Here is an 18,654-nt window from a genome sequence, read left to right on the forward strand (position 1 = left end):
AGGCAACATCTGCCAAAACGAGTCGAAGACGCGTCACACGGAACTTTATTTTAGATATAACGCGCACTCGTGGTACCCATACTGCCCATACCGCGGCATGTGTCAAGTTATGACAAAACGCAAGCTGGTCAACACGTTAGTGCGACGTAGTACGCGCTAGATCCTCGAGCTCTTTTGGGGACACGATCACTTTCGAGAGATCTTCGCGTCGTGTTGTGCAGCGAATGTTACACGTACTAAGCAGACGTGAGCTGGTTAAGCCATTAGCGGCACGGTAGCTCACCTTGCATCGCTTTCGTGGCGCCGTGCGCCAGCTGGCTGTTTTGTTCGCGGACGGGGCGAGTTGCGCACGTTTTTGTGAACGTACGTGATCGTATCCCAAATCCGTGTGCTCGACAATATCACTTCAGCTCTTCAGCAAACCTAGCCACATATTTTCAAGCGGGCAATGCAGAAAAACCAACGCGCACGCGGCGCAAAGTTTCGTTTGCTGCCACGGCGGTAGCGTTTGTTTACGTTTGTTTACGCTGGGATTTTGTAATCTTGGGGCAGCTTCGGGTTGTCTCGGGCTTCCCACACACGTGACCAAGACGCTGCTTCCTGTCCCGACCGGAACTAGCTGACTGACCCTCTGGCTATCTCTGGCTGCCAGAGAACTGCCAGAAGTCCGAAAATCGAAGAGCCCCTATGTTGTGTTGAGCAACTTTTGTGCAGGTTGTGCGCGTGGCCCGAAGCCTGGCGACCCAGAATATGAAAACTGGAAGGCAAACCATGCCTGCCAGAAAAATAGACAAAAAAGCCAGAGAGATGGAAGTTGAAGCAGCGCTGATACTTTTTCAGAGGTCACTTCAGCTGCACAAACTGAGGTACACCACAATCCTCTCGGATGGTGATAGTCAAGCATTTCTTGCTCTCGAGCAAGCACAAGTGTACGGCTTTGTGCCAATTGAAAAAGAAGATTGCATAAACCATGTGCAAAAAAAGGATGGGGACGGCTCTGCGTACACTTGTTGCAAACACAAGGGCTCTGCTTCAGAAGCTCTTGGTGGAAAAGGGAAATTGAAGGGAGACTTGATAACCAAGCTCAGTGCATATTATGGATGGGCATTGAAGTCCAACAGCGGGGATGTCAAGGACATGCAGAAGGTCGTGATGGCAACATACCGACACATCACGTCGCATGACAGGGTTTCTGACCACAGTCTGTGCCCGTCAGGTCCAGATTCTTGGTGCCGCCAGAATGCTGCTCAAGCAAAAAACGAGCCCATTCCGAACCATCGTTATAATTTGCCTTCACATGTTTGTGAAGCCCTTCGACCAGTGTACAAGCGCCTCTCGGAAGAAAAACTGCTCGAAAGGTGCCAGCGCAGCATGACCCAAAACAATAATGAGTGCTTGCATTCTATGATTTGGGCATTAGCTCCAAAGGAACAGCATGCCTCACTTTTCGCTGTCGAAGCTGCTGTGGCTGAGGCAGTGATGAAATTTAATTCAGGAAATGCGAGAACTTCATCTGCCATACTACAGGAGCTTCATTTGAGTTCGGGGCTACTAAACAGCCAGAGAATGGCCAAGAAAGATGACCGGCGTGCAGCAGCATCAGCGCGCAAGCGGGCATCTGCAGAAAATCAGCAACGGACTTTCAAAAAGCGCCACTCTGGTAGCTGCGGACAGACAGACTACATCCCTGGTGCTATTGATCACTTAGCTAGGTGAACGTGACACTATTTTTTGTTACATCGAAATAAATATCAGTCTTGTTTGTTTTTTAGCATTTTCTCAAATCCTGTATTTTTTACGCTTTGCAACCATCCGGGAGCGATTTCTTGGTAACCAGAGTGCCTAGGATTGTCATTCTTGTTGCAGTGCAGAGCCACATGAATGGTTTCCACAGAGGTAGGATCAGATTTCTGCATTTCAGTGTCAGTTTTTTTTTTATTGTCCATTTATTAAACAAATAATTTGCAACATTTACCAGCAAAGCGACATACCAACATACCAGCAAAGCACGGGATAGATCACGGCTCTCTTGCATGGAGCATTTAGAAATGACGCGGAAAACAGACTGGCGGAAGAGCAGAAGAGTCGTCCTTCCGGCTTTCCCCGATTCGTGTGCGCATGTAAAGGATGCGTACACACATCGCCGAATCTCCACTGATATGCAGCATTTGCTGCCGTGTGAAGCCGATCGTTTCTAGTTGTGTGCAGCACATCGCCAACTAAGCTGACGCCGTCACTGTACTGTTGCTGTATCGCACGCACGCATTTATCATGAAAGGGTTCGTGATGCACACTTTGTTCCTGACCGCACACAGGTGCGGCAATGGCGAGCTGGTTTCGTCCGAGAAGGCAACGTGTCTGTGCAGCGCACTTAGCGATCTTGCACAAAGAAGCAGCAAGAATGGCGGTGTGGCGCGTTGGGGTTCTTGCCTATTAAATGCGTGCAGTATGCCTGCAACTGCGCTTGACCACATGCACTACCGAGCAGTTAACTGAAGGTGCTTATCGTAAGGGTTGTCGATGATCAAGCCATACTGGCGCGTTTGCCAGCTGCCACCATCACACCTCCACGCATATCCGCTGCTTAACCGTAAAGACATTGCTGCACAGCACCGTGATAGCGGCCCCTTTGAATTTCTGGTCTGCTTCACCCCATAACACTTGGCATTGTGGCAAAGCTGACTTTCGGACTGTGCTACTGTTTCAAAGAGATCGACTCTCGAAAGAGCTGGTTCGAACCTACGAGATGATAGACGCAGCAGAGGTGGGGGCTTCAAATAATGCCTTTCAGACCTGCAATTTGGGCAGAAAGTCCGAAAAATCGGACGCGGAAGAGTTTCAGCGTCCGAAATTTCAGACATTGATGTCTATGAGGCTGGTGACGGTGCCGCGAAAGAGTCCGAACTTTCGAGCATGTCCGGAAAATCGGCAGTTGACTGTACTGTAATACAGTGAATTCTCCGTATAACGAACTTCAGGGGACCGGAGAAAAATGTTTGTTATTCTGAAAGGTTGTTATGGTGACAGCCCAAAAATTTACCATAACAATAGAATTTCAGTAACGCAAATGCCCTACCTTTGCAACGGTACGTCCTTGAACTCGTTTCTCACAACAATGCACACGTGAACACCAGACAAGTCACGTTTATTTGAAATACTCCGTGATCCGTTTTTTGACGGGTGCAGCACAAACTCTGCGTCACGAACGATTCTAGACCGTCCGCATTTTTATGCGCCGCTTCGGTCGCTGTTCCGCTTTTTTCTATGAATATGCGGAGTTTCCTCAAGTAGTCCAACGCATCTCTGGCCGACATGGACTCGTCGCGATCTTCGGCTGCTACCGTGACATCGTCGTCCATGTCATCGCTGCAATCCTTTAAGGGGGGACGTGGGTCCTAAAATTTTTTCTTTATTTTTGAGTCAATATGAACTAAACTTCACTGTCTTGACCAGTTTTTTATGCTGATTTCAAATCTGTAATTAGTTTTTTAATAGCTGCACTAGTTAAAAAGATCTCGAGGTTTGAAAAAATAATTAGTGCCTGCTTCTTACGGGGCTTTTAGGCAATTTCGACCTACTAAAACCAATATGTAAGTGCATGGGCCCAATGCCCAGATCATGCTGTAGGGGGTGATGCTATTTTTATTCCCTTGAGAGCACTGTGAAGGTCAGAAAACAGATGAACACTCACTGGTGGTTATTTTTTCTGATTCACTCTCATTAGTATCTTTAATTAAAATTTGTAAAATGGTGCTAGAGTAATGCAAATAGCATCACCCCCCAGATCATTTCAATACGAGTAAAATGATACCAAATTTGTGATTTTTACTCAGCAACAACATGGAAAAAAACCCCGTAAGGCTGAGTGTGTTGAGCAAAAATATCAAACTGAGAAAAACGCATTTGAAGTTTTAGACAACTGTAACTTTTGTGGAAGTGCAGCCACAGCACTAGTGGTTATATCATTTGATAGGTTTCTTTTTCACGAGAACAGCCATACCAAATATGTGACCATGACCTGCCAATGTACTGGCAAAATCTTCTTATAAAGCCACATAGTGCACCCAGTACCAGAGTGATAAACTCCACCTTTAGCAACTCATAGGCCTGTACCAATTCCTTGCTAGCTAAAGAAATACAAAATTTGTCTGTGAATGTGGCTTTGCAACAGGCAAATAAAATAAACAGAGAGATTAAGTCTAAAAGGCACGTGGGTTATTTATTAAACCGAAAATCAGTTATTATTGTCCAGCAATAGCACTTGGCTCAACAGCAGGCAAGGGCTGTACTCGGGGTCCCCTGCTGGTTTGTGTAATTTTGAAAGTCTGTGCTTGGTGTCACTACTGTATAAGTGCTTCTTTTGCAACTTCCAATGTCACTTTTTAACCTTCTCAAGGCTGTGGAGCACAAATCAATTTCCCAAAGTGTAACACGGCGTCTCTGCAATTTCGGTGCTGCTGTCAGGTCGTGGTTGAAGCGACTACCGTTGCACCCTTGTCGACAGTATTTGTGGCCCTAATTAAATGCATTTCACTTCAAATGACATTAATTATCTTAGCACCACTATCACCATCTACCTTCTATGAGAAACGCTTCTCGCGCGAGTCGCACCTATGATAATGAAGCACAGGCTTTGAAAGCAGCCTATACCCTCTGTCTTGAAAAAGGTCACTGCTTGAGCCGAACTCGGAACGAAGCACAAGCCCAAAGAACGTTTTTATCACGGATAAGTTCACGCGGATAAATTCTGTGACATTTTCCTTGCCGCCGTTTACCAACATCCAACAGCTTGAATTTCCGCTGCTCCGTTGCGCGCACTCGTTCCAAGCACTCCTCCCGTCGCCGTATTTCCCTCGCACTCGGCAGTCCCGCATAGTATGCCATACGAACGCGGTTTCGAATGCCACTGAAGCGTTGCCTAATGATCCGATGGCTGCAGCTTGACCAAGGGGAACCAGGCAGTTCTCGTAGACTCGACGCTCCGGTAGCGACAAGTAGTTTCGGCATCGCGCCCTCGTACGCTTGGCGCGTCTTCTTTACACGAGAATCTCCGGATGTGCCAGCACAAAATAAGGTAACTTGTGTCGGCGGGCCGCACGAACGCGAGCGTAAGCAGAGGAAGATGACACTTGTAACAACACACGAGCACACGACACCGGTATGGTGGCTAGATGGGGAGGTGTCAGCATCGAGCAGCCTGCGCTGCGAGAGGAGGCGCGCCAGTGCTCCATGAGGCTGCTAGGTGGCGCGCTTGTCGCCACGGAGATGCCTTCATGCTCGTGGTGCATCGGGGAACACGTATGTTTTAGCGAAATGCTGCCGTGCTGCCGCTGCCTTCAGTGATTTCTTTTTGCAATGTGGCCATGCTCGTTATAGCTATGATGATTGAAAAGAAACAGAGACACTGCTTTGCTCCAGGATGCACTGCTGGGTATGTTTCCGCCAGAAAGCAAGGTAACAAGGCGTCCCTTTTCACCGCTCCTGAAGACGACAAACGAAGCAAGGCTTGGGAGCGCTTGAACCAGCGTGCAGACTGGAGAAAAACTGTGTCGTTTGCGAAGCGCATTTAGATGAGCGATTTATCGTTCGGACGTACAAACATGTGATCAATGGTGAAACCGTACAAATTCGCCGAGACCGTCCCTGCCCGACTCCCGACGCCATACGGACCGGGACTGTTTTCCCGAATGTTCCGTCGTACTTTACGAAGAAGCTCCCACCGAAAAGGAAAACAGCAGCGTCGAATGGTTGCCTCAGTTTTGAGACCTTGGCACGGTTTCCCTCGCGTGGCAATGTTTCAGAGGGCCTGTTAAATAGCCTTTTGGGTCCGAGCAACAGTTGCGACCTAAAATTTGTGCAAAACAAGCTTGATGATCTTTTAGACGTATCGCAGCTCAATGAGGTCCATGAGATATTAAATGCATGTGATGCCCTTCCAGACCACCGTGATTTGGTTGGGGAAAAAAGTGACTCGCGTGTAACATACTATGTTTGTGGGTATGTAGCTCGAAGAATGCTAAAGAAAACCAAATGTGGTGACTGTGCAGAGTTGTTGCTACAAGGGGACAGCCAGGGCCCGCGTCCAAGATAGTCATGTTTAACAAATCACGTGGATAGAGGAGGACTGATGTACCCTTCACAAGCACTGAGCTGGTCTTGAAAATGGAAGATGCCTTTACGCACTGCTTTAGCTTTAACAAGCTGAAGAGCAACAGCATAAGAGATCTCATCTCCTGCCTCTCTATTAACAAGCTTAACACGGTTGGCTACGCACAGCACAATGTATAGGTCACAAATGAAGTGATCAGATTTTATGTGATAAGTAGGCTTCATTTTCTAGTGGCAGATGAGAACGCATCAAGACAGGCTAAAAGAAACAAGATGAAGCACCTTAAGATGAGGCGAACAACATGATGGAATGGATTTATCTTGTGAACATTTCGGTGTTTGTATAAATATGAAGTTCCATTTTGCCTTATTTTATGTGAACTCGAAGAGTTGATAATTAAGAAGTTCTGCTGCCTAGAAGCATTCAACATTCCTTACTGGGAATGTGAAGTCTTGCCTCATAAATGTGATGTTTTGCTATATTATTCCAGTTGTACCAGTTAAAATTTTGTGCATTATGTGAGTTTGTTAATATTTTTTTTCGTGTTATGTACTTGTACATTGCTAAAGATTTATAGATTTTTGAATAAATGTTCATTTTAAGCATGGCCCTGTCCTGAGCTCTTCCAAGCGAACATGTTGCTCGTTGTGTACTTTGAAAGGTAAGGCAGCCAATCCTTGCCAGAACTTAATTTTATGAGAATTGCATGCACTCACCACTTTAATGGCTAAAAGGCGTTCTCGCCCTGTTATAATAATTTCAAGGAACAGCCCTAGTGTACAGAACCAGCTTGTCTAACACCAGTGGCGTAGCCAGAAACCGTTTCCAGGGTGGGTAGGGGTGTTCAAGCACCCTTGTCCGTACCATGGGGGGAGGAACCTCCTTGAATGATGTGCGTACCGGGCAGGCAGATGTAGTCGAGCATCATTTTGTGCTCCGTATCCCATGGCAGAAAAAAATTCGGGGGAGGGGGGGGGGGCACGGGCCCGGTGTGCCACCCCCTGCTACGCCACTGGTCCGTGCGTGTATATATACTGATGCGAAATTCAAAGTTACGGCAGGGTTTAAACCACCCTGGTTTCACCGTTGTCTAACACACGGAGAAGAAGGCGACCGTATGTTTTTTTACCTCGCATGATGTCGACGTGAAAGTGTATTTAGCGGAAGCTGAACTGTACGACATGCGCGCTGCCATTGATCTTACAAATTTCTGGCAGATAGCTCGATTACAGAGCGTGCGAGGTCCGCTATTTCGCAGCGGAGGGGACCGGTTGCGCGTCTTTCGCATCTCCGTGCCGACAGCAGCGCCGCCGCAGCGTCCTGAAGGTCCGCTCTCTCCACGGCGCGCCGTTTCGCACACCTCCCCATCTAGCCACCATAACACCGGCAACACGGCAGCCGTGAGCGCAGAACAAAAATACAAAAACAAAATGGCCGCCTCGGGTTGCGCCAGCCAATGGGAGGCGCGAGAGAAGGGGCTCGCCTCGCGCGCTCCGGCCAATGAGCGTTCTACAACCACCCTTCGGAAAAGCGCCGATAGCGGCCGTTCTGTTGCAGCGACGCCATTTTGAAACGCCGCAAAATGTACACAAAGAAAACAGCTTCAAAACAAGCCAAAGATGGCGGCGATCAGCCAGCTGCTGCGCCCGCGGCGCGCGCGGGAAGTTTGAACAAATTTTGCCTGTTGAGATGCATTTTGCGGCTCCCGTGGCGTCTTAAAAATAAGTTTTAACCCATTTCCCGGGCGAAATCGGCGATGATATTTTGAGGGCAGCTGCTTAGGAATGCAAACATGCCTAAAATGCGTTTTTCTCAAAACTGATTTTCTGTCCATTTTTTACTATTCTAAGACCCGCGTCCCCCCTTAAGGCCCAACTCCATGCACGCGAGTTCGAGCGACGGCCGACAGGATTTGCTGTCGCGGAAGGCCATCCATCGCCGTCGCTTGTCGCGTCGCAGGTTTCTGGAAAGCCAGAAAACATCGCTTGTCGCCCGGAAGTGAGCATGACGATATCCGGCAACATGGCAGCATCTCTAACCCTCGCTTCGGTTTCAATTTGCTCGTGATGCTTCCAATCGGCGCGTACTTCAAGGAATGCAAGTTATAGACTACCTTCTTTACAGCCCCATCTCACGCGGGGAGCGAGGCAGCGGCCGTATTTTGTCGTTAATTTTGATCGACGGTTCGTTTTGATGTTTCGGTGGTAGCTTGCTGCAATGTCAACATCGTCGTCGTGTGAGGTAGCCCTTCTCCCTGTGAAGCAACGATGTGAGGCGCTGCGGCTTTTCTTAAACGTTCTATGACAGCAAGAGGAAACGTTGTCGAGATGCGTCTCGTGGACTAACCCCAACATAACGCAGTTTGCAAAGTGCGACGTAGCGTAGTCAGCGTACACTTCCGGGCGCCCCATGGGATCACAGCAGATACTACTGTCGCGGTTAAACATAAGATTGAGAAAAAATAAAGTCACAAAACGCTTTTATGGCATCCTTATCTCAAACAAGAAAATTATAAATTTGGCATGTTGTCATTCATCTACAGTCGACGTCCGATTTCCCGGACCCTCAAGGGACCGCGGAAACGTCTGGAAAATCGGGCAGTCCGGAAAAACTAATGCACGTGAAAACGCACCTTTTTGATAGGTATTTCTCGCTGACGGAGAGGGTCACAGCCGGAATACAAGATTCCCATAGCAATTCAGCCAATGCATCGTTTAGGTGGCTCTGAAAAGAGCCGTTTATTAAAAAAAAATACGACGTGGCCGGCACTACCTCATAAGTCAGCACTTGGGCGCAAAGAAGTCGCTTTTCTTTTGCACGGTCCGCTTGCCCGCGATTATGTCTGCCTCAATTTCAGTCAACGTCATGTTGCCGCTGTACATCAATGACAGTGTCATCAGTGCTCGCGTCAACTCCGAGCTCGTTGGCTGTGTAGGAGCTGGCTCTTCGTTCTCGGTGTCGGAGTCATCGGAATCCTCCGTAACTTGATGAATGATTTCGTCATCGGTCAACTCCGCACATAGCTCGAGGTCTTTGTCAGCGTTGGCGAAGCCCTCAAGGGTTATCTCGGCTGGAATCAACACGCCGCCAGCGCGCAGATCGTCGAACGCAACGTCCGCGGATGGCAGTTCGTCATCGTGAGCCTACGAGGTGGCTTTGTGCGCTTCGAAGGCGCGGACGAAGACAAAGGAGCAGTCGGTGCCATTGCTGTAAACGGCGAATCCGCTCGACGAAAAGCGCAGCACGAAACAGCTAGGAACTCGGTGGATGCTGAAGGTCGGGAAACGTGATCACTGAAGGTAGCGCGCAGCAGCAAACGATCAACCGCAGACACGACCGCAGAGCTGGCACAGCTGACAAAACAACACGTGAACGAACACAGTGAGGTTTGGCTTGGCTAAGCTACGGCTGGCAACGGATTGACACGCGCGGTTTCAAGGTTACGGCAGCCGCGGCGCGGTGCGGCGGTGCTGCTGGCCACACCTGCGATGCGAGTATGGTGGGTTCAAGCATAGAGTTTCCTAAAATTGTAGGAAACTCTATGGGTTCAAGGATATGAAAATGAAAACAACCAAAATGTCGGCGTCGGTGGCGACTTTGGGTCGGCGGTTAACAGTAAAAAGTCCGGGAAATCGGATGGCGAAGGCTATAAGCGTCCGGAATTTTGGACTTTTTAATACATTGACTCTACGGGGAACTTGACGGTGTCACAGATGAGTCCGGGAAATCAGGCATGTCCGGAATTTCGGGCGTCCGGGAAATCGGACGTCGACTGTACTCTGTAATTCTTTTTCGTAATTTGCCTGCGTGACCACAATAGTTTTCAATCGAGCAACCGTGACACTTTGTCGCGAACATGTGGGTGCTCCCGTCGCGATGGAGCCCGTTTGTCGCAGTCGCCTTCGCTCGAAAGTCGCGTGCAATGCATGTGGTTGGGCCTTTACAAAACCTGATGCGTTGTCGCCTCCGCAACGGAGGGGGAAAAAAAAAAAAGTTCTTTGCCCGCGTCTTTTCTCCTCCCGCGCCATCTCAGGTTTTTGCGGGAGGGTGTCCGCTCTTCGCACTGCATCGTCTGCTACCTTACAGCTCCGACTGCCATAACCGATACACTGAAATCTAAGAATCCTCGCATTTCGGGATATAAGTTCGTAGTACTGAGGTGTTGTTAAGATTACACAGGAATTAAATAACGATTGTTATTCTGAAATGTTCGTTATTCTGAAGTTCGTAGTAGTGAAATATTTTTACATTGAAACTATAAGCAGTCGGCACGGGATTTCTTAAAAGTTCGTTAATTTGAAATGTTCGTTAATGTGGTGTTCGTTGTAACGAGGTTTGACTGTAATATCTGGGGTTTAACGTCCCAAAACCATGATATGATTATGAGATGCTGTGGTGGCGAGGCACGAAAAATTCGACCACCTGGGGTTCTTTAACGTGCACCTAAATCCAAGTACACGGGCCACAAACATTTTTGCCTCCATCGAAAATGCAGCCGCCGCGGACGGGGTTCGATCCCGCGACCTTCGGGTCAGCAGTCGAGCGCCATGACCACTAGACCATCATGGCGGGGTGGGACTAGGACCTCGTGTTCATTCTTATCTGGACACATCCTGTGAACATATGCTTACTGACCATCTTGTGAATAATGCAGTAATCTTTTGCTGCACTTGTGCACTTGGGATTGCAGTGGCAATGAATTGAGTCACTGTGTTTAAACTCGCATGAGCCTTCTCCGGCACAGAGCTCTGTTGGGCAGCAAAGGACTTGGAAGTTTCTCCAAGCACACCAGTCTTTCTTTAGCTGAAATATTTGGTGCTTCTTCTACTGGCCATTAAAATATGTTGGCAGCCAATCCAGTTCAAAGCCGATTGGGGCCCACTGTTCATCATGTGGTAATAAAGTGCTGTTGTCAAGCCTCCTCAATTAACTTCGGTGGCGCTCCATTGGCCAAGTTGATCACGGAGGCTGCAGTAAAACTATGCTGTGGTTGTCAAGTGATCAATATCATTTGGGAGGCACCGGATGGTGTCATGGAATATGTTCCTAGAACTGAATTTCATTGCACAGCTCTGCACTGAATTCCATTAAACTGAAATGTATTAGCATTGTGTTCAATGGCGCTTCACTGGGGAATTTAAAAGGTTAGTAAAATTGAATAGTTCTTTTAATTGACGTTCATTCAAGTGGCATTTTACTGTATCGTTCAAAGCAGTGTCGTAAAAGTGGGTTCAACTGTATTAGAGGAGGGGCACATAGTAAATGACAAGATGAGGTCACCAGAATCACTTACGGGGTTAAAGTATGTACTAACGCAAAGAAGCAGAGCTATGCCTAAAGCCAACACTGCCATTGCTATTACCTGATGGAGGAGGAGGCTTCAGTGCATCGAAGAGTTCTTGGCGGCAGGCATCCGAATCAGCTGGAGGCATCTCCAGAGGTGTTGCTGGCGAGAGTGGACGCAATGGCTTGGGGCTAGCTGGCAGTGGAGTTAGCGGGCCAGAGGCCAATGGCAGGGGCTTGACGGGCACAGAGCTAGGCAGGGCGGATGTTTCAGCCACCTCGGCTATTCCACCTGTCGATGGAGCCTTTACTTTGCAGGCATGGCCTTTGTCAGGAGTGCATGGAGAAGACACGATGGGACGGCTTGTCTTGGTGCGATGGATCACCGACACGCGCACGAAACTGCAAACGAAATTTCAGTTGAGCACCACACCTGGTCTAAGGCACACTTTCAGTGCATGTAACAGTAATATGGATAAGTCGAGATTAATTTAACAGCCAAGGGCTAGTAGCTGTAGAACTGCAAAGTTTTGTCAGTTTAGTTCCACCGGTACAATAGCCAAAAAATTTATATGAAAAGTTAAAAACTAGGCTTGTGCGAATATTTGAACACTTCGAATATTTTAACGAATATTACAATATTCGCCCCGCCACGGTGGTCTAGTGGTTATGGCGCTCGGCTGCTGACCCGAAGGTCGCGGGATCGAATCCCGGCCGCGGCGGCTGCATTTTCGGTGGAGGCGAAAATGTCTGACGCCCGTGTACTTAGATTTAGGTGCACGTTAAAGAACCCCAGGTGGTCGAAATTTCCGGAGTCCTCCACTACGGCGTCTCTCATAATCATATCTTGGTTTTGGGACGTTAAACCCCAGATATTATTATTAATATTACAATATTCGAATTCGCTTCGACACGAATTCATATTACAGTCGAACCCGTTTATAACGAACTCGAAAGTGTCGCGAAAAGTGGTCGTTATATCAGTAATTCGTTGTATATGGACTCGCCCTTAAAAACATGCGCTTAACGGCCAAGCCGTTTTTTTTTTCTTTGTGCACTTTTATTAAAGTGCTAACAACCCCTTCAGTGACAAGCTAAGCCTTTTCGCGTCGTGAAGCGACGCTCGCTGCGTGCTCACGAGTGAATTAACCGCCTTTGCAATGAGCTGACACCGTTTCACCGAAGCACGGTACCACGACGTGGAGCTGATCATCCCTGGCTAGTTGCGTGCAGCGCGTCGCCTACTCGGGTCGCGGAGTCACTGCCGGCCCGCTTGCTGTATGCCGTATGTGCGCGTTTGTACGTTCTTCATGCCTGCTTCACTCCGGACCGTGCATGGGTGCGGCGACTAGCCTCTTCGTTCAACGCGGCGAAAACAAGCATTTTCCAAGCAACGCACACGCTACGTCTACGCGATGCTCTCGCGACCCTGCACGACGATGCGCAGCGCACTTCAGTTGTCACCTAGTCAAACATGCTGTATACGCTCGCTGTCAGTGCATCGGCGTTTCTCGGTGCCCGTGCCGCTCAACAACAGCGAGCTACTTTCGTTTCCACAAAGCGACGCGCACTTTAAAAAAAAAGCGGTCTCGCATGACGCGGCGGCGAACTTGCAAACGGCAGCATGGCGCGCTCGTACCGCCGTCAATCCGCAGTGTACGGCGTAAGCCACACGCAAAGCCAAGTATCTACAGATGACTGTGATAAGGTTGTCGGCTATAAGGCATAATTTCACGTTCATCGACGGCCGCCACCTCGCCTTCGTTTTTTTCTGATGCTTATCCGCGAAGGCATCGCCGCAATCGCGCGTAAGTCGTAATCACCGATCGACCGGTCTCTGCCGTTACCAAAAAGACGGACGACTTTTCGCGGCACATTGTGGGGTCGACGAGTTTAGGGACGCAGTGAACCTTTTTGCAATGGAAAGCTATCCCGGTTATCACTTCTTGCATTTATGCCTTCTTGCGTTCCAAGGCATTGTTTGGTTCATCGCAGGCGGTCGTAGCTGCAGAGAGCGGCGTCAGGAAAGGTTACCATGCGAAAGCTGACCGCAAGGCTTCATGCTGCCTACTATTTTTTTTCCCCTCCACTGCCATTCTATCACTGAAGAAATGCCTGGAAAGTGAGCGACCTCGCTCGCAGCATCCGAAATCTGCGTGCGGTGCTCGCCGATCTGGGTATCTTAATCGCGAGTAAACTGGAGCGGGGCACGCGCGAGCGCGCGCCCCTGTCACGCTTTAGAAGGCATGTCTTAACTTTTTTTCGCTTCGTATGCGGCATGTTTTTACCGCGACCGTGTCCGAAGTGTTCGTTGTAAAAGTAGGAGGCTTTGAAAAATGTTCACTATATCTGGACGCAGCTTCAATGGTTAGCATAGGAAAATCGTAAGTGCACCCAAATATGGTCATCATAACCGATAGATCGTGATATGTGGGATCGTTATAAGTGGGTTCGACTGTATTCTAAATTTCAAAGTATTCGTAATGAACGAATAGACAGTATAGACCACTTATAACGTAACCGCTTATAGTACGGGACCGGATATAGTACAGTCTTTTCAGACTCCCGTTAATTCTCCCATAGGACCCTATGTATATGCACACCGCTTATAGTGCAATCGCGGGAGGCGATGTACCAGTTACAGTGCGAATGCCTCGAAGACCGGCAGACGACTGTGACGGCGAACGCCCTCCTCAACGGGGTGCGGCGGGTGCCCCAAGAAGCGTTGGTGAAAGGGAGAGAGAGACGAAGTCGCTGTGTGGAGAGAAGGGTGCACAGAGCGAACGAGCGAAAACAGATGCAGAGAAGACGCAGACATGTTTGCACAGAGCACTCCTATTGGGCGATATTCGAAACAGCGCGGCGTTTCCTCAGCCAATCAGTGTTCTTGTTGTCAAGTTGTTGCTCATCAAGTTAGATGGCAGCACCGCCGCTACGGCGTGCGTTGTCGAACCGGTTTAACGGTTGCGCGGCACGCTCAGTCAGCCCGTAAGCCTCGCTCCTTTGGTGTCGTGTCTTGCTTCTTATCGATTGGTTACTGGGCCTACTTTTCTTCACGACCACGTGCTTTTGGTGGCTTCATCCACACCTGCAGGCGCCAGGAAACGGCAAGCCATTTCACTGGAAGCAAAGGTCGCCATAGTAAAAGAAGTTGAAAAGGGCATCAAGAAAACTGCTGTGGCGGCAAAATATGGTATCGCGGATACCACCGTGTCGGCGATTTGGAAGAATCGTGACAAGGTGCGACAGCAGCTGGACACGAATGCATCGTCCAGGAAAAGAATGCGCACTTCGAAATATGAGGACGTTGACGCTGCCTTATTCCGGTGGTTCAAAGAAGTTAGTGGACCCATTCTACAAGCGAAGATCAAGTGCTTCGCTAATCTTTTGGGGCACGATGAATTTAACCCCTTAAACGGCTGGATCCAGCAATTTAAGGATCGCCATGAAATAACCTGTAGAGTTATTACTGGCGAAAGTCGAGAAGTTGACGACTCCGCGGTGCAAACGTGGCTGAACGTCAACGTCGAGACAATGTTTCTGGCCCATGCTGACCACGACGTTTATAACGCTGACGAAACTGGACTGTTTTATAACCTGCTCCCGAATTGCACTCTTTCAATGAAAGGTGAGCCCTGCACTGGATGTAAGGCTTCAAAAGAACCTGTGACAGTTTTGTTCTGTGCTTTGGATGGGTCAGACAAGCGCCGCTTGCTTGTCATTGAGAAGTATGCACGGCCGCGTTGCTTCCTGAAGACGGAGCATCTTCCCGTGACGTACAAAGCCAACGCCAAGGCTTGGATGACCCAAGACTTGTTCACAGACTGGCTGAAAAAATTTGATGAGGAAATAGGGACTCAAAAGCGCTGTGTGGTCATCATTTTGGACAAATGCACAGCTCAGAACGTACAGCCAAAGCTGAGAGTGTGAAGAGCCAGCCACTAGATCAAGGCGTCATAGCAACTGTGAAGGCTCTCTACAAGAAGCGCACATGCGAAAAAGTTCTGCTGCATTTGCAGCGGAAGGAGCTATAGATATGAGCAGCTATAGATATGAGCATGGCCTCTTAGTGGCAAGTCGAGCAGTCTACCATTACACTCACAGAAAAGATTGAGTAAAAAGAGAGTCTTTTTGTCCCACAACAATAATCGTCATCTCGCTTGCTTGCGTTTCCTTTCTTGAAAACTCAGCGCTGGCCACTTTCCTACCAAGAATGCTATGTCACGCGGCGATAATGCAAGGAAAGGAAGGCAAAATAAATGACAATTATTGTTGTGGGGCAAAAAGACGCCTTTTTTACTCGATCTTTTCTGTGAGTGTTAAGAAATGCTTTGAAAAAGCAGGCTTCATCCGCAATCGCTGTACCGGCGCGCCCGCTGATGACAGCGACGACCAACCAGTGAGCGCGGACGAGGTATGGTCCGACTTGGTCAATAACCGGTTACGTATTGGAAAGCGGCACTTTCAAGGACTTTTCGGTTGACATCGACGCCGATGTGGACGTGTGTGAGAAGGCTGCAACCGATGAAGACATCGTCGCAGTGGTCCGGGGTGACGAAGACGAGACTGCACTCGAGCCCGTGCCTGTTCAGGGTTCCGACGACATTCCAGACATGTCGTGCAAAGCAAAATAACAGCATTTTTTCGCCCACAGGGAGCATAATTAAAGCCGTTTCTTGAATCTGCTTTCTGTTTTGTCTCCTTCACATGAAGGCTGTTTGGAAAAGCTGGGCCTGGGATGTGCACAAACGGGTAACCCTTTACGCTTATAAATAGACTATGAATGCTTCCGCCGTGTTACGCAATCGGCGCATACGCGTGGCTGCTCAGCCCACATGTTTTGCATATACAGTAAAAGCTCGTTAATTCGACTCTCGCTAATTCGGAAAATCGGTTAATTCGGACACGTCATCTGGTCCCTGTAAATATACGCATCACTCTATGAGACTGGGCGCTCGTTATTTCGGACAGATTTGACCGCAAATCGGATAATTCGGCGACTTTCGGGCCGCTGGCGAGGCTCGAAAACGAAAAAAGAACAATTCGGAACAAAAGTGAAGCTCAAACGCAGCATCGCCATGGACATCAATTATCGACTTGGCTTGGATTGAGGCTGGTTCAACGCCTTTTTTTCGCGTGTGGGTTTTGTTGCTTTGTGCTTTGTTCTCGTTAGTGTGCTGTATCGTTGATCGCCGATTTATCGAGGAATGATTCAATACGGCTCCTTTAGCTTGATCGTTGCTGGTGCTTTTGTGCTGACTTCTCATGCGACCGCACTCTCCGCCGATGGCAACGCCGGCGAAGCGGCCCAAGTACGAGGCCAAGGACTTCACCACCAAAGCAGAAATTTTGCGTGCTCTGAATAACGGGCTCTCCTGACAAGAAGTGATGAAAGGGGATCCTTCAATCGGCGGCAGGAAGCAAGGAACGAGTAACCGTACTTTTATCCCCCAACGTGACGGGAACAGAGCGCTTGCCGCTTCTCGTTATCGGAAAGGTTCAAAAGCCACGCTGCTTTAAGAACATCAACAATCTTCCCGTGGATTACCGTGCCAACCGAAAAACGTGGATGATGGGTGAAACTTTTGCGGTACTGCAGACATCATGCGAGCTGCTGAGCACCTTGAAGGGCTCAGAAAAATTGTGTCCGCGCGAATTTCTGCTCGAAAACAGAAGCATCCGCGATTACTTTGTTAAGTAAAGGTATGTTGAAAAAACTCGTGCATTTATTGTGTTTATTTCGGCCATTCGATAATTCGGACATTCGGTTAATTCGGACATTTTTTCCGGTCCCTAGAAATCCGAATTAACGAGCTTTTACTGTATGAAGACCTTAAAAAAGTAATTGTTTTGGTTATAGTGCGGTACTGCTTATAGTGCAGTTATCCGTGACTCCGGTGACCTACGTTAGAAGCGGTCTACGCATATAAACCGCATGTAACCCCCAGTAAAGGTGGTTTCACTGCCGTGGAGGGGTGCTATACCGTGAATACACCTTACCACAGGAAATCGACACTGCCGCGAAGCCCCACCTCAAGGTTAAATGAACATATTACCCTCACGTCGATTCATCATTTTTTAAAGTTTAAAAGCTTGTTATGCCGGCTTATATGCTTTAAGTATAGTAAATTTCAAAACTTAACATATTTCAGAGGTTATCACTTGCATTCTACCGAAAGTCAAATCCTGCTACTATTCAAAGTTGCGAACACTTCCCTTTGAACTAAAAAAGAATGACATTTGCACATGCCTTGTTTCAATTTTAAAAAATATTGTGCAGTTTAGCTGGGTCATGACAAATATGCTTTTTTTTATAATATGTGATATGTGATATATACTATTCGAATTCGATTAGAAATTAGAAACTATGCGAGTATTCACGCGCTTCTTGTACTCCCCGGAAGATTTATGACCGAGTTGCACTGCTCAAAGCGAGCACTTGGCGACATCTGAACAAGCACAACAAAAAAGATTAGCTATAAGTTAAACTTTCGGAGTATGACAAATATGGATAACGCCTTGTTCATTAGCTAATGCCAGAAGAAGCTCTCTCCATCTTGGAAACTTGATGGAAACTTGACTTATGGTAGTGCAGGCCAAAGACATGGACAAAAGAAGGCACATGAGACACCACAACGCGAACATAATAACAAAGTAAGTAGCGTTGCTCCTGACGGTTTCCTTTCCCTGCATTGTCACACGTGTAAGTGCAGACCTATTTAAAGAAACGGCCATCATGAGTAGGAGTAGGTGCGAGATGACGCAATTGATAATGGAGGCCAGCAGGATTTCAGTGTTTGGTGACGCTTGTATGAGCAGTCCGTCAGTGGTGTTGTCAAATAAGGAACTAGATTACATGTATCCGCGATAAACTGTTTTGTGGATAAGCACTATAAAAAAAAATGCGTTTGATACAGTGTTGTCATGTTTGTGAGGTATGCGTGTAGGTTACAATTTATGGGTGTCAGAGCTATGCACACGTGACGTATGACGGTGAGAGAATATGTATACAGTTGAACCCGTTTATAACGAACTCGAAAGTGTCGCGAAAAGAGGTCGTTATATCAGTAGTTTGTTGTATATGGACTCGCCCCTAAAAAGGTGCGTTTTGCGGCCAAGCCGTTTCTTTTTTCCTTTGTGCACTTTTATTAAAGTGCTAACAACAACCCCTTCGGTGACAAGCTAAGCCTTTTCGTGTCGTGAAGCGACACCCGCTGTGTGCTCACGAGTGAATTAACCGCCTTTGCAATCAATCAGCTGAC

General features: G+C 48.1%; 1 protein-coding gene across 7 annotated transcripts in view; it reads right to left on the bottom strand.

Moving 5' to 3' along the window:
- The window catches only part of LOC119390037 (AN1-type zinc finger protein 4), a 160,680-nt gene that overhangs the window by 41,355 nt on the left and 100,671 nt on the right, over positions 1-18,654 (bottom strand). For all 7 annotated transcript variants that reach the window (XM_049413871.1, XM_049413865.1, XM_049413861.1 and 4 more), the window contains one exon: positions 11,472-11,794. In XM_049413871.1, coding sequence (XP_049269828.1) covers positions 11,472-11,794 — 323 coding nt within the window. The remainder of the gene's footprint in view (positions 1-11,471; positions 11,795-18,654) is intronic.

This window comes from Rhipicephalus sanguineus, chromosome 1 (genome assembly GCF_013339695.2).
Source record: "Rhipicephalus sanguineus isolate Rsan-2018 chromosome 1, BIME_Rsan_1.4, whole genome shotgun sequence".
Taxonomy (NCBI): domain Eukaryota; kingdom Metazoa; phylum Arthropoda; class Arachnida; order Ixodida; family Ixodidae; genus Rhipicephalus; species Rhipicephalus sanguineus.